This window comes from Sparus aurata, chromosome 22, assembly GCF_900880675.1.
Source record: "Sparus aurata chromosome 22, fSpaAur1.1, whole genome shotgun sequence".
NCBI classification, from domain to species: domain Eukaryota; kingdom Metazoa; phylum Chordata; class Actinopteri; order Spariformes; family Sparidae; genus Sparus; species Sparus aurata.
The window spans coordinates 10,471,970-10,487,227 of NC_044208.1; the positions used below are offsets into that span (position 1 = coordinate 10,471,970).

The window sequence follows — 15,258 nt, forward strand, 5'->3', positions numbered from 1 at the left end:
GGAGGGGAAAGGGGCCGCGGCAGTCGGCACAAGGTGTACAGCAGCGGAAGCAACCACCGCAGCAGCAGCAGACATGGACACGGAGGCAGTGCCGGTCCGAAAGAGCTGCAAACGGAACCAAACGTCGGACACTTGAAATGCCACAAGCCCGTAACTGTGCGAGGAGAGTGGAGGTAATCTGTAGAGACTGTGACCAGTCATCACAACGGCTCTATGTTTTTGTTTTAGATCAACTCGTTTCCAGCTTTTTCGATGATTATTATTCATTTTATTATATATTATATATTAAGTGTTAAAATAAAATGTTTCATAATCAAATAAGTTACCTTCAATAGTTAATTTTCTTGTTCTGAGTTTTCTCTATTAAAATCTTGTATAAATATAGCTATGCAATAATTACGGTTTACTATGTGCGATGATATGAATATGGATAAATGTATAATTAAACTTGTTAAAATGTACATTTTGGTATTATTTCGTTTTTAAAAAAAATATATCATGACACAATGAATGCTTTCATCACTCAGTTGGGTATTTACATGAGAGATTATAGAGTTTTAAAATCTAGCGGTCAAAATGACTTACAGCAGTTCTAGTAGTTTTGGAATTCCTTCTCTTCTAAGGACTATCTAGCTCAGGGGTCACCAACCTTTTTGAAACTGAGAGCTACTTCATGGGCGCTGAGTCATACGAAGGGTTACCAGTTTGATACACTCTTCTGAAATAACAAATTTGCTCAGTTTGCCTTTAGTTATATATGATTATTAATGATTAATGATACTCATATATGTGAAGACACTGATCACATTAATTATTTCTCACAATAATTATCAACAATGACTTAACAAGGTGGGAAACAGATAATATCAATATTCAATTTTCATTTTTAGAACAGGCCTGAGGGTTACTCATGTGGTCCTTGGGGGCTACCTGGTGCCCATGGGCAGCGTGTTGGTGACCCCTGCTCTAGCTCAACTAAGTAGTAACACAAGATACACCAATATCCAGGCTGAACCTACTTGCTGCTGCCCGCATTGAAGATCTTGTGTTGAGGTGAGAATAAAACTTTTGTCAGTGCAGTACGAGCACGTGGAGGGCCCCAGTGACTGAGTTTGCCTTGGGCCCCCAGATGACTAAATTCGCACCTGGGTGCACATTTGGTTACACTTCACTGCAGCAATGTGAAGGAATCTCACTTCAAGACCTTTTGGCTGCAGGTCTTGTGTTATCATGTGTAAATAATGTGCATTGTCAAACAAATTATATTTCTGATAATAAAAGATAAAACAACTAATTTCCAACCTAAAGTTTCTTTCCATCGATGCTCAGATTGTGATAGCCAGTGTTCACTTAGCATGAGTCAAGTAAGTTTGCTCAGTCTCAGTGTTTCAAAGCAGTTTCTTCCCTCAGTGTCTCTCCTCATGAAGACTTCCTCCTCTCCAGTCAGCTGCCACGCTGCAGGCTTCTACCCTCACAGATTCTCACTCGTCTGGAGGAAAGATGGAGAGGAGCTTCATGAGGAGCCGGACCACGGAGAGATCCTCCACAACCACGATGGAACCTTCCAGCTGAGTGCTGACCCGAACCTTTCATCAGTCACACCTGAAGACTGGACGAGGTACGACTGTGTGTTTGCGCTCTCTCGTGTGAAGGACGACATGATTGCCAGACTGGAGAAAGATCCGATCAGGACTCATGACAACAGCACAGAGCTCTGTGAGCAGCTGAATCCAGTGACCTGAATGACAAACACACTCAGTGATTCTTCTAGTGTCACTTTATTCAGCTTTGCAGAACTAAAAGAGAGTAAAAGATGGCTTCTTGCAAATAACTTATTAACTTATCTATGTAAGTACTATAAAAAATAACTGATTTTAAAGGTAGGACTGTTCTAATTTCTATAGCTCTGATTGGTTGTTTTGTTGATTGTAATTTTTGGTTGAATTCATACTCAAAACAATCAGGGGACAGCATATGAGCAGATTAACCACTAACTGCTGCTAACGGTCGCTGCCATTAGCTAGTTAGCTCAGTTAGCAGTGCTGCTGATGGTCCAGATGGTGACCTCAGACCACCTGTGGGGTGTTGGTGTGTGTCTGGGGCTGGCCGTCATTTACTGTATTTACATCTTGTACAGTTTTTATTAGGTGTCTTTTTAAAAACATTTCCAACAACAATTCTTACACATTGCACCGATAACTTGGACATAATCCATTAAAGGTTCCTCACACCACCAGGGTCTATCTATGGTTAGCCCAGTTGAACCAGACAGCAGTGATGGTGGTTGCCAGTTTGACCAGTTGGGCCAGGCAGTGTAGTTCACACTGTAGATATCAGTTCAAATTCAGGTCAGTAGGAGGCAACAAGACGTCCCGAGTGTGTGAGGCTGACTGGAAATAGAAACGACAGCTCAGAAACAGCTTTTTGTGGAGTTGTAGTTACCACGCCCTGTTCATATGTGCTAGAAGTTACACCATGATGTTTTTTTCGTGCTTTTGTTTGTTTACCTTGTATATGGAACATTTTCCCACTGCTGAACCACTGCAGTTATTGTCTTAAAAGCCTGCTGTCGTTTCTGATACTTCATGTTTACTGAGCTTTGGCTCTTGTCTCTGTCTCATGTACCAAGTTATTAATTACAGCAATTACGCTAAACACAGATTTAGGTATTCTGTAGGTTCAAAGAGTAAAAGTGAAAAAATAAGTCAGTGTGATGCAACAAAAGTTTGAATTTATTTCATTTTTCATTTGTGTAAATGCAGAAAATGAATCATATTGAGCTGATAAAATATAGTTTCCAATGTTTCATTTACATGAGAGCAACAATTCTATCTATATATACACATCTATGCATACATCTTAACATCTAAACATCAATCTTAACATTTATACTAACATCTATACATTGATATTAACATCTATCTATACATCTGCATGAAGTCCACAGTGAGGACAGGAGGGCAGCTGATGCTCTGCACTGGATGGACTTGGTGGAGGATCAAGCTGCTCCATCACTTGGTGTAGCTCCAAATCCTCTCATCAGCTGGACTCTGTGTGAGACCTGCAGAGGAGGACAGAGATGTGACTGCTGTTAGTAGAACATGAAGCCAGGAGGCAGAACTTACACTGTTCTCCTGTGGCAGGTGATATATGTCACTCACATACACACTGGAGCAGCTGGAGTCGTCCGTCACAGCTGCCAGTGAGGTGGAGTCCTCCGTCACAGCTGCCAGTGAGGTGGAGTCCTCCGTCACAGCTGCCCGTGAGGTGGAGTCCTCCGTCACAGCTGCCAGTGAGGTGGAGTCCTCCGTCACAGCTGCCCGTGAGGTGGAGTCCTCCGTCACAGCTGCCCGTGAGGCGGAGTCCTCCGTCACAGCTGCCCGTGAGGCGGAGTCCTCCGTCACAGCTGCCCGTGAGGCGGAGTCCTCTGTCACAGCTGCCCGTGAGGTGGAGTCCTCTGTCACAGCTGCCCGTGAGGTGGAGTCCTCTGTCACAGCTGCCCGTGAGGTGGAGTCCTCCGTCACAGCTGCCAGTGAGGTGGAGTCCTCTGTCACAGCTGCCATTGAGGTGGAGTCCTCCGTCACAGCTGCCCGTGAGGTGGAGTCCTCCGTCACAGCTGCCAGTGAGGTGGATGCCACAGGTAACACACTCGGCCTCTTAGATGCTGCAACACCAACAGAAACACAGATCAGTCGTTAAAACTGTAAAAACACTTTGAGAATAAGAACCTCTTGTTACATCTGCAGTAAACAACATCTGAATACTAATATTGGATCAAATGACAAACATTTAAGAAAGTCACAAAAGATGCACAATTCAGGCTTCAGTTAAAGGGGCACTACGTAGTTTTGGCGAAGAAAAATCAAACAAAAAAATGTAATATTCACACAATTAATGAGGAAATAAAACAAATGCTGAAATGTTTTTTATCTTTAAGGTCATAAAAATCAGTCGTTGAAGATTTTTCTCTTCTGATTAAAAATATTGCACCTTTAAAGATATTGTACCAGGAACCATTGTACCTCAGTCTTATTGTCCACTGTAGGAAAGTTGTTTTGCTCCATGTTGAACTATTTGTGCTAAACACCTTAACATGTACATTTTAATTTGTTTGTCAAATCACTGTAGTTTAACAACCAAATGTCTTCTAGTTTTCAGCACATGTCACATGACAGTCCTGACCTTTAGGAGCTCTTTTGCTCTCCCTCTTCCTCTTCTTGTCCTACACAAAAACAAACACGTCTTTACACATTCCATCTGACATCAGCCAAAGAAAAGTGTTTGCAGTGACTCTTGTCCAGTGATGGTGATGTAAACATGTGTGAGCAGTGTGTGAGCAGTGTGTACTTACATAGTTCTGGCGGACGGACCAGCCGGGGTGTTGCTGTGCGTGGAGCTCTTTTTCTCTTTGGGCCTGTTGGTAATAAACGGCCCGCTCCTCCGCTGACAGTGACTTCCACTGTGGACAGACGGACAACACACTGTTTTTTAGCACACACACACACACAAATATGCACACAGCTCCTCATTAATGCAGTCAATCACTGTACAGATGTAATGATTTAGACTGTAGAAAACATTTTTTTTCCAAACATTGATCAAGTTTATAACACTGTGTCTGTCACACTAACTCTCTGTCCCAGGACCATATTCACAGCCCCGTTCCCCATCATCTTAACGTCCTCTTCAACGTGGGGCCTGTGCTCCTTTATGGACAGCATGAAGGCATTCGGTGGCCTTTTGATGTACAGCCGGTCGTCCTCCTGCTCACTCTCACACTTTCTCTCTCTACAGCACAAAAACAGGGGGAGAGCTCACGTTAGCGCTGTGGAAACATGACATGTAAAATGTAACTGTGTCTGTGCTGCAATGTACATTTGAATTCATTAAAAGACACTGATTGTCAGAAATGTACAGATAAATAACAGCCATCTGAAATCAACTTTGATCCAAAGTGTCCACAGCAAACTTACTGTGAGTTGGAGGTGTTCAGCTGAGGAGCAGCAGGGACAGAAGGAGGGAAAACTCCTGCTGGAAGAGTGAACACTGGCTCTCCATTGCTACACAGACAGCAGAGCAGCTGCTGCTTCAGTGGAGACACAGCTCCGAACAACAGCAGCTTGTCTGAAACATAGTGTTTGTATTTAGCTATTTTCTCAAATATTTCCATTAAAAATGTGTGTGCATGTGTTGGTAAAATGTGTGTTGGAAAAAACTTGAACAATTGACTGCATGCCTTGCTCATCTAGAGAAATTAAAAAGCTTACAGCACCTGGTATTCCCAGGCGGTCTCCCATCCAAGTACTAACCAGGCCCGACCCTGCTTAGCTTCCGAGATCGGACGAGATCGGGCGTGTTCAAAGTGGTATGGCCGTAAGCGAAGGAAAACGAAAGAAACACGGGATTTATACATGTTCAACAGTTATGTCTCCAAGAAAACACTGGACAGCGCCCGTGGTTTGATCCCGGGGAGGGATAGAGACCGCGAAATCTTGCAGTAAGATTTGAGGAGAGAAGTAACCACTGAGCTAAACCAGCGCGGAGGAGAAGCACGGAAATAATCTTTATAAAGCTTCTCTTCTCTTCTCTTCTCTTCTCTTCTCTTCTCTGCGTTGAAGGAACAACTGAGAATCCCGCCTTGAACAACCACTTTGCAGCGCTTTAATGCTCTTAAACAAGACATTCATGGAAATGTTTCCTAATCTGTGGAGCAGTTTGGAATCAAAGCGAGTACCTGAAAGCTGTACTGAAGTAATGTGGGCTCCCCTGATTTCACACTGCACAAAAGATTAGGAGACATTTACAGTAATGTCTTCTATAAAATGATAGAAACGCTGAAATGTGGCCACACTCTGAAAACACTAGCATTCCCCCAAACTTGTTCAACTGTGCTGATGTTTCTCCGTTCCTAGATACAGACAAACGATGAGGACGGAGCCGGTGAACATGTATAAATTGCGTGTTTGTCTCCTCAGCCTTCGCTTACGGCCATACCACTCTGAACACGCCCGATCTCGTCCGATCTCGGAAGCTAAGCAGGGTCGGGCCTGGTTAGTACTTGGATGGGAGACCGCCTGGGAATACCAGGTGCTGTAAGCTTTTTACCTTTTTAAAGATGTTCAGCGTTTTTAATACAAGTATTACATACATGTATTTTGCTTATTTTTCATATACTTGCAATTACAAGTGTAAATGTTTGCGTGTATTATATTATAACATGTCTTATAAAATATTTAGATAATTGACTGCATACCTTGTCATCTGCAATATTCTGACCATCTGTCAAATCAGTTCCTTCATAGGTTATATATCACAGGTACACATTTGGTTACATGCTGAATCCAGAGACTTGAATGACAACTGACAACTAAAAGAGAGTAAAAGATGGCTTCTTACATAACTTCATAACTTATCTATTTTAGTACTCTAAAAATAACTGATTGTAAAGGTAGGACTGTTCTAAGAGTCTTTTTTTGTTTTTTGTTTTTTTAGTTCAACGCCATGAACTCCGTAATGTTGATGTTTTCATTTTTTAAATCTTCTCTTGTGGTGATTTGGTTCCTCTGATCCTCGTGAACCCTGCGCTGCTTTTATTTGCCCTGGGATGATACAGGTGTCCTCAAAAGCTCAAATCAACTAACATGACCGGGCTTTCAACTGGGTGCTTTATAATCAGTCGCCAAGACAACACCTATATCAAAATCCAGTTTTTAGACCTTTTCCTGCTTGTGCTTACATGATGCATTGAAATTTAAATACATGCACTGAGAGTTTGATTTTCAGTTCTTCAGGTAAATCTATTCATACTTGTCGGTATTCTTTATTTCCAGACTCTCTATTGGAGAGAAGGCATGACGCACTGGGTGGCTTTGTTTACAGCAGAAGAGGAGGCAGGTACCACAATGTCAACATGTTCTTTCTTTCTTTCTTTCTTTCTTTCTTTCTTTCTCCCATCCTTCATTCCTTCCTTTCTTCCAAGACCAAGTACACAAACGTTGTATGTGTAGTTCATTGCACAATCCAAACGGGATCAAAATGTTGTTGTCTCTTTCAATTGTACACATTGTTTTCCATAATAAGGTAAGGATAACAGATATGACTATGGGTGACCTCACGGTGGCTCAGGCCACTATTCCTGCAGCTTTTAGCTCAACATTCTGTTTCCATGGCCTTAAGTGACGTACGTGTGTTAGGGGTGGGCAATACTGCAAAGTTTGGTATCGATCCGATACCAAATAATTACAGGGGCAGTATTGCCGATATCGATACCAATACTGATACTTTTTACTTGAAAATTACTGATCATTGAATGATTTTGTACTTTTGCCTTTAATGAGTTGATCATGATTATGATAATAATAAAACACAGGACAAAGATTTTAGCCATTAAGAAAATAATATTTAACATAATTAAATCTGTAACCTTTCTGCATGTAGCCTAAAAAGGAATACTAATGTTCCTTCAACAGATACAAAAGGCTTATTCAGATACTCTGCCATATTCATACTTCAGGTTTGAGATAGACTATATTTCTACATATAAGCATATATTTTTGAGTTCCAGGAAAACAATTAAGATTTATTTCAACTGTCTGAATAGATGATAATAGTTTAAGCACTCTGCTAAAAATTACATCGCTGACTACCAATTACACTAACAACATTAATTAATGCTGGAAATAACTTTCACTTATAGAAATTGCTTCCTGGATATTGTTGAGGTTTTTGTCGAAAGGCCTCTGACAGTGACGTCTGTCTCTGTGCCAGGTATCTGGTTCAGGTTTGGGGAGCTCCCTCCTCCTCCTCCCTCCATTTGCTTTGCAGCTCAGCATTAACTTTCGGGTGGGCTGCTTTTAAATGCGTATCCAAGTTAGTGGTGTTACCACAGAAACGTATTTGCTTTTTTGCAGTTTCTCTGTCTGAAACAGTGAAATAACTCCAAACAGCACTCCTCTTCATCATTAAGGGTCGCCACTCCGTCTCTGCTCTGGCAGGCAGCACAGGAGGGGCACAGTGAACCTGAGTGAGCAGGCTGAGAAAGGTGGAGAGGAGGGCTGCGCATAAGGACTAAGAAAGACGCTGCGCTCACACAAACTCTGTCAAGAAAAACGAGTGATTTGCTGAACTTACTGAAGAGAAACTACAACAAAAATATCGATCCCATCATGCTAGTATCGATCCGATACTCCCCTTGGTATCGATACTATCGATATTTGGATCGATCTGCACACCCCTAACGCGTGTGCACGTGCGTGATGGAGTGACAGATTCTATGCAGCAAATTGATTATTTCAGTTTTCTTGAGTAAAATGACGTCATTCAATAACATCTCATTCAAATTGGGTGATAATGTCACTTCATTCATGCCAATAAAGTTTATTTGAATCGACTGTGGGATTTGTGTGTGAGCAGCAGGTGTTTCTACACAAGCTCCACTCCTTCATCTTCACTCGGTGGGCTCTCAAATACATGACATTAGAGGCAGAGACAAATGAACACATGAGAAAGACTTCTAGAAGCCCTGCCACCTCCTGTAGAAGCCCGTTTCTACCGGTTAAAGAAAAAAAAACAGCCAAAAAAAAGCTGATGATAAAATATTTTCATTGTGAGTCAAAATCATGAGATAACAGTCACATTATTAAATAAAAAGTCACATTATTTGATACAAAAAAAGTCAAAATTATGTAGGTGAACATCAAAAAGTATCAAATATTCTTCCTCATAATTTCATCTTTTTATCCCATAACCATGCCTCCTTTGAACACATATATATTCTATAAGGTAACTTTTCCATCAGCTTTTTGTCTTTAAGTGGCATAAAAGGGATTCTATAACATCCCCTCAAAGATGTTTCTTTTAGCTTATTTGTATCATTAACTTAACTCATTACATTACAAAATACAGTATTATGTGATTACAATACTAGTTGCTTGTAATGTTTTAATGACTGACACGTCTCTCGAACTGCTTTCATGGGAGCTGAGCTCTCTCCGACTCCCACAGAACTCAAAACGTCGGCATCGCCACATTCACCTACGCTGTCATTGTGTGCTCTGTAGTGTTAGTTGTGGTTTGCAGGTCACAGATCCCGGCATCTCTGCGTGGAATAGTAGTCTACAAGCCACGTCAAAAATAATATACATTTACATGACTTGGATCGATGAGCAGGTGATCTGAATGTTTTCCCTGCCCTGCTGGAAAAACCAGGATAAATCAGCACCAAAACACAACATATGCTATTCCTAGTCACCAGCAAGACCAGCATATGTTGTGTTTTGGTGCGGGTCTATCCTGGTTTTTCCAGCAGGGTGGTCCGTGGACAGGGTTGAGGACCCTTCTAGAAGGACCCTCTGGGACCCTCACCAGTTACAATGAACACCAGTTAATCTGTTGATCTAAACCTAAGACCTGGGTGAGGCTAAATTCCGCCGTGCGAAGTGATGACGTCTTATCAACATCCGGTGGTGGTGCGTAAATAAGGATGGAATTTAGGATGCAGTCTACGTTTTATTAGTGGACACAGAGCCCCGTTCATTCCCATGAAAGCTGCTTAGTGGTGTTTTAAAGCCAAAAAAGTTTGATTTCCCGGCTGTGAAAATACCTGGATCGCAGACCACGGTTGCTAACCTCCGGTTTAACGCCCGGCTAACTTGATGGTGGATAAAATTATATAACTGTGCGGCTCTTCTTGACTTTATAAATGTTACTGGACTAAAGGGATTTAATTATGACAACGAAAGGAGTCATTCCGCGGTGGCTGTGACGCTCAGAAGAATTAATCCAAATCTGTGTAAACCTGCTAATTTTGATGCAATAGCGGCAACAAGAAATCTACCAATCTACAGTTACTGGTAATATGTGGATGCCCTCTAGTGGACAGAACCTAGAACAACCAAACGCTGATAATGGCATTTTTGGCAATGCATAAGCCTGTGCATACAGTGTACAGGTAAATAATACATATTCACATAGTCTATGAAAGTGTAAAAATGATTATATGATTTCATCCACCATCAAGTTAGCCGGGTGCTAATATATACAGTATATTGTTTGTGTGATCAAAACAGCAGGACTAGTTATGCGCTGAAATATAGAAGTGTTAGCATTAGGAATACTGTCAAGGTGTGGGATGAACTTTGTACATCAGGCACACTAAATAAGACAATCTTCTTGCTGATGGACTTGTGTAGGTCATACAGAGTCGTCTTTATTAAAGAGAAACAGTCTCATAACCAGTAGGAAGTTCATCAAGGCTCCGCTGTTTAAAAAACAACTCCAAAAGCACCACTTATTAAAAGATTTTTTTATTCACAATAGAAGTGTAACAAATATAGTTTATTAAAAAGTCTGCTGCTTATTAATATCATTTTAATCCATAAACTCAGAAGATTTTTTATATAAATGTAGAACGGCTCATTTGCCGGAATGGAATATTTACATTTTTATTCAATAATAATATTAACACAATAAAACAGATTTCCCCACAAAATTAATATATTGCATATAAATGCAAAGTAAACTATGTGCAATGGAATGATTATCAGCAATATTTTGTACAGATACATTTCTGAGGTTGGTTTCACGCATTAAAACCTTTAAAAGGACAATGGCACCAATGTTTTTAAAAATTCAGATTATTTGAGTCCCGGGACAGGTCAGTCGTTTTTAGTGATTATGCACCACGTGTGAAGGAAAGTGATGATGTCAGTGTGATATAAATTAAATGTGGTGCAGCTTCACAGGGACTGACTTTGTTCTGAATTCCTAAAAAAAAGGGCTGACATTACCCTTTAATAATCACCAATAAAAAGGCATTAGAACACAACAGATCGTCAACACAATATTCAGAAAATCACCAAAAACAAGTCAACCTTTTGAGAAAAGGAAAAGAGACAAAATCTGCATATGGAAACGAGCAGATGCCTGATGTCCCGCTATGTGACGCTAAAGCAGACTTTACACTGATGGCTCACATGAAAAACCAAATACATTCTGCATTTCCTTCCTGTTCAGGTAGTGAAACGACCAGATCAGTGTCACATGAGTGAAAAAAACAGAACAAACAAAAAAACAAAAAAAACATGTTTAAACTTTTTTAAGTTAAAGGGCACCTACAGAGTAAATGCAAACAAATGTTGGAGTCAACTTGTATCCCAGCTTTGCTGATAAGTTGTGAGAATGCAGTGGATCAGCCCTTTAGTAAGTCTAAATTCAAGTCTGATGTTTCTTAGCTTCAACGGTTACAAAATGCAAGCCTACACACATTTACTTTAACAAATTTTAAATCACCAAAATCAAATTTCAGACTGTAAAATTGCACTAATCAATCTTAACATAGGGCGAGGAAAAACCTTCAAACCATCTTCATTCAAATGTCCATTAAGAAATCTTTGAAAAATGACTACTAACTCACACCATCATACTCACACCAAATATAACCTCCACCATTATACAAATCTTTGTAAGAACACAAGTCTGATCTATGACCAGGCAACTATAATCAAATCAAATCCGGGCAGCATCACTACCTCAGTGCTGCAATGTAGCCTAAAAATACACATTTTTCAAATGAAGTTCTGCATGGAGTTTTTAAACATTGTACTTAAGGAAGGAACACTACCACCAGTGGTTAACTCCATCATGTCCACCCATCATTCTGTGTTAGCTCGCAACAATCTAAAATGCACTGGATAACCACTGAAACAGCTCTAACAGTCCCAATATAATATGCTAAATGCTCATCAAAAGATTAACTAGATGACTTGAGCTGATAACTTTAGCTGATGCCTTGAAGGTCCCATATTTTACAAAGTGGGATTTTAGTTTCTTTCTTTCTTTTTTTTTTTTTTTTTTTTTAAATTATAAGCAGTTATAAATACTGCTAAAGTATCAAAATGGTCAAATAAAATGAAATAAAGGGAATAAATGGACAAAAACTGTGTCTTTACATGAGCCAGCAAGGCTTCCGTACGGTTGTGATGTCGCAAAGACACAGTTGTTGCTCTAAAAAGGACCATTCAGACAGAGGCTGAATAGAAGTGCTTCAGCAACAATATGAGGAAAAATAATGTGTTTTTTTTTTTTACATTAAAGCATGATGAAATGAGTATGAACCTGAATCTGCACAATATGGGACCTTTAAAGTCACTTTAATTGGTCATCAGCTCAGTACTAACCAACACCAAATCGTGATTTTTTTTCTTTCAAATTTGCAGGTTAAAATCAACAAATGGCAAAAATTAAAACATTAAAGTGTCTACATAATGGACACTGAGCTACATTATATCACCAGTTTCTACAATCTGATAAATCTCAGTCTAATCATGATCCATCAGAATTAGAAGTTTTGCATCTCCTTCTCTCTGAATTCCTGTGAAGCGGCTTCTGTGTTTTAACACCATACTGTACGATGAACACCAAATATTCCTATATGTCCGTGTTTGTGTGTCCGAATAAACCAAAACAATAAAACATAAATGAACCGATGCACCTCATGTGGCAGATTTGGATCATTTCCTACATTAATGGCACGTGGACGCTGCATTTAAACAGGCCCACCGCTCCCCGCAGACTTTTCTCCGCCGGCACACAACTTCAACTTTTTTGTGCTTTCCAAAATAAAATAAAAACAAGAAAAACAACAACAGGAGAAGTGAACACAAGAAGACAAAAATGCATATAAAATATTCTTCACTTCACATTGGATGGTACATTCATACGATTCCTTTCCTCCCGTGAGGTTGTCTGTTTGACTCCCAGGTGGGTTCTCTGCCCTCTTTGTGACATTAAACCACATCGCTAACGTCACTTTAATCCAACTATTAGCAGCATTTTTTAACACCTCTAATTCACTGATGCTAATATGACATTTTAGGTTAGAAATGCAACACCTACAGGACCTTTTTACATTTACTGACATCAGTTCAGGATGTCTTTTTTTTTTTTTTTGGTAGTTCCAGAGTGCCACCTGGGGGTCAGCTCACACACCGTCCAAGTCCTATGTTCACGACTACAGAATAAATTAACACAATCAGCAAAAAATCAACCATTACAATACAACTTCACATGGATAATAAATGCCTCTAAACCAGCTAACTAAACAAAACACAGAGACACTGTCGTCTGTACAGTGATATCAAGAACACGGAGGGATTCTCACAGCTCAGAAACTCAACTATATATTCAATTTAAATATGATAAGTCTGTCGGTCGCTATGTGGGTAGGGCTCACTTATTTCATTTGGTTTGAACAATTACAACCAGGTGAGAATCAAGTTAAAGAATAACATCATCTGGGAGTGACTTAGATTTTAAAACATTTGCAGCACAAACACTCTTCCGGTTGCATGGCTGCTGTGATCAGCATCATCTCGCATTAGAAAACGACACATTTTGGATGCGTGGGGATGTAAAATGTGGGGAAACAATGAGCCAAGACAGCATCTATCTGCCCCCCAAAAGTGTGTGTTTTTCCTTTCCTACAGCTCTACAGCAAGTCTGTGATACCTGGGCCAAATGTCTTTAGAACAACCTGTTGTGGTTCAGTTCAGTTCAGCCAGCAGTTCTCACTTCTGTCAGATGGCTGAAAGAAATGAATCCACTCCAGCAGAGTACTTCAGACGGGCGACGCTGTTGTTGAATGAACTTTCTATGACTCGCCATCTGCCAGATCTCCCAGTGACACTTAAAGCTCATTTGTGGGAACAGGAGCACTGAAGGGGAGCTAAATGTGGGCAGAGTTATTATCACACACCTTCCTGTGTCACATGCACTTATACAAGATAATAACTGAAGTTATTTTAATCAATTGACAAACACTTTTCATCAGTTGTAGGTCTAAAATAAGTAAAATACAACATTTTAAAGATGCAGACTTGAACCTTAAGTCAGATATTTTACCTTCTTTCATGGGCTGAGGAGCTGGGGCCTCATTTATCCAGTCAATTCTGAAGTACGACTAATAGGTTGTTATGAATCTTCAAGTGAAGTCTTGAATTAATGAAAATGATTCTTCCTTATGGTTTTGTAGGAAAATCCTGTGCCAATCCTGTGGTGAACTTTACATGAGCTTTATGAAACGTGTAAAAAGACGACACAGTCCTGATCTGCAAGCTTGTCTTTGTCACACTACTATTTAATCCACTTAACACGACGTGCTGTCTGGCTTCAGTCTCCCTTAATATCGATGTGATCTGCTCACCTGCGCCTTCAAAAAAGTCTGATTTTCTCTTGTTCAGTCCATTTGATCTGATGATTTGATGATCTGAGATTGATGGATCACACACCAGTTACTAATGGTTGTCTTAGAACTTGCTTAAGCGCGGTTTTTTGATGCTCAGCCTATTTTATGATTTAAATGTAAGCACACAATCGGATTTTAGCTAAGTATAGATATAGTATTTTAATAAATGAAGCCTCATAGCTCCTTTAATTATGTGACGACATAACAATATTATAGATTCTTAGTAGTCGTTTTGTTTCCTTGATCCCAACAAGTCATCATTTTGGCGCTAGGGGTGAAAATCACATTTAGCCCAGGTCTCATGTGGAATGTAATTAGAAGATCTCACCACTAGATGTCAGTGTAGTCAAAGAAATACCTGGTGCTAGTTCCTCCCAGGCGTTGGTAAAGAATAGTATCAGTATCTAAGACTTTTTTCATTGTTAAATTGTTGAATGTAACCCTCAGACGGACCTTCAGTGGTCTTATCTCAAACTAATCACAAAGAACTTTTCCCTGACTCTTGGGCTGAACTCAAGCCAAACTTTTACTAAATATTAAATGAAAAAGCAGGAATTATCCTTTAATCTGTCTCTAATTTTGGTATAATCCTTATCCGACACATGGGAACTTCACTTAAAGCTCTAAGACTTTCAAAACCCAACTCTTTTGTGTTTGTGTGAGCTGCTCTCCCTCCGGCTCCTCAGTGAAGGCACTAGATTGAAGACTAAACTGGATTTTAATCTGGCTACAGTTCTGTGTGGCATCAGGAGAAAACCTTTACCATAAAATCCATAAACCACAAAAAATGAGTTGAGAACTCGCTGGACGTAACGTACAACAACAGCAACACAGCCTGTGTCAATGGAGTCGCACACACCTCCACCCCGATGAGTGGAGGATGAAGGGAACAAACGTCTCAACGACAGAATGGTAAAGCTGTAGAGAATCAGTATGGCTTCTTGTGTTTGAGAGTGTGTATGTATGTGTGTGTGTGTGTGTATGAGGGTGAAATATTACAACGAAGTCGAGTGTCC

The 15,258-nt window shown here is 40.2% G+C and overlaps 1 protein-coding gene and 2 non-coding genes across 3 annotated transcripts; 1 reads left to right on the forward strand and 2 right to left on the reverse strand.

Annotated features, from left to right (window-relative positions):
- Nucleotides 1–3,553: 3,553 nt before the first annotated feature.
- LOC115574601 (transcription factor 7-like 1-B) lies at nucleotides 3,554–5,177 on the reverse strand. The gene is made up of 4 exons (XM_030406242.1): nucleotides 4,974–5,177; nucleotides 4,632–4,788; nucleotides 4,352–4,459; nucleotides 3,554–3,664 (listed from the first exon to the last, which is right to left on the reverse strand). The coding sequence occupies exons 1-4, from the start codon at nucleotides 5,168–5,170 to the stop codon at nucleotides 3,611–3,613; spliced, it is 516 nt and encodes a 171-aa protein (XP_030262102.1). The 5' UTR covers nucleotides 5,171–5,177; the 3' UTR covers nucleotides 3,554–3,610.
- An 83-nt stretch (nucleotides 5,178–5,260) lies between these two features.
- On the reverse strand, nucleotides 5,261–5,379 carry LOC115574711 (5S ribosomal RNA). Its single transcript, XR_003982567.1, has one exon. It is a non-coding gene; the product is annotated as a 5S ribosomal RNA (ribosomal RNA).
- Nucleotides 5,380–5,980: 601 nt separating this feature from the next.
- Nucleotides 5,981–6,099, forward strand: LOC115574689 (5S ribosomal RNA). Its single transcript, XR_003982545.1, has one exon. It is a non-coding gene; the product is annotated as a 5S ribosomal RNA (ribosomal RNA).
- The last annotated feature ends 9,159 nt before the right edge of the window (nucleotides 6,100–15,258 follow it).

Coding starts and splice junctions, on each gene's coding strand:
- LOC115574601 (XM_030406242.1), bottom strand. CDS start 5,170: ATGGAAATATTTGAGAAAATAGCTAAATACAAACACTATGTTTCAGAC. Junction 4,789..4,973: donor CTGAACACCTCCAACTCACA/GTAAGTTTGCTG, acceptor TTTGTGCTGTAG/AGAGAGAAAGTGTGAGAGTG. Junction 4,460..4,631: donor ATATGGTCCTGGGACAGAGA/GTTAGTGTGACA, acceptor GTCTGTCCACAG/TGGAAGTCACTGTCAGCGGA.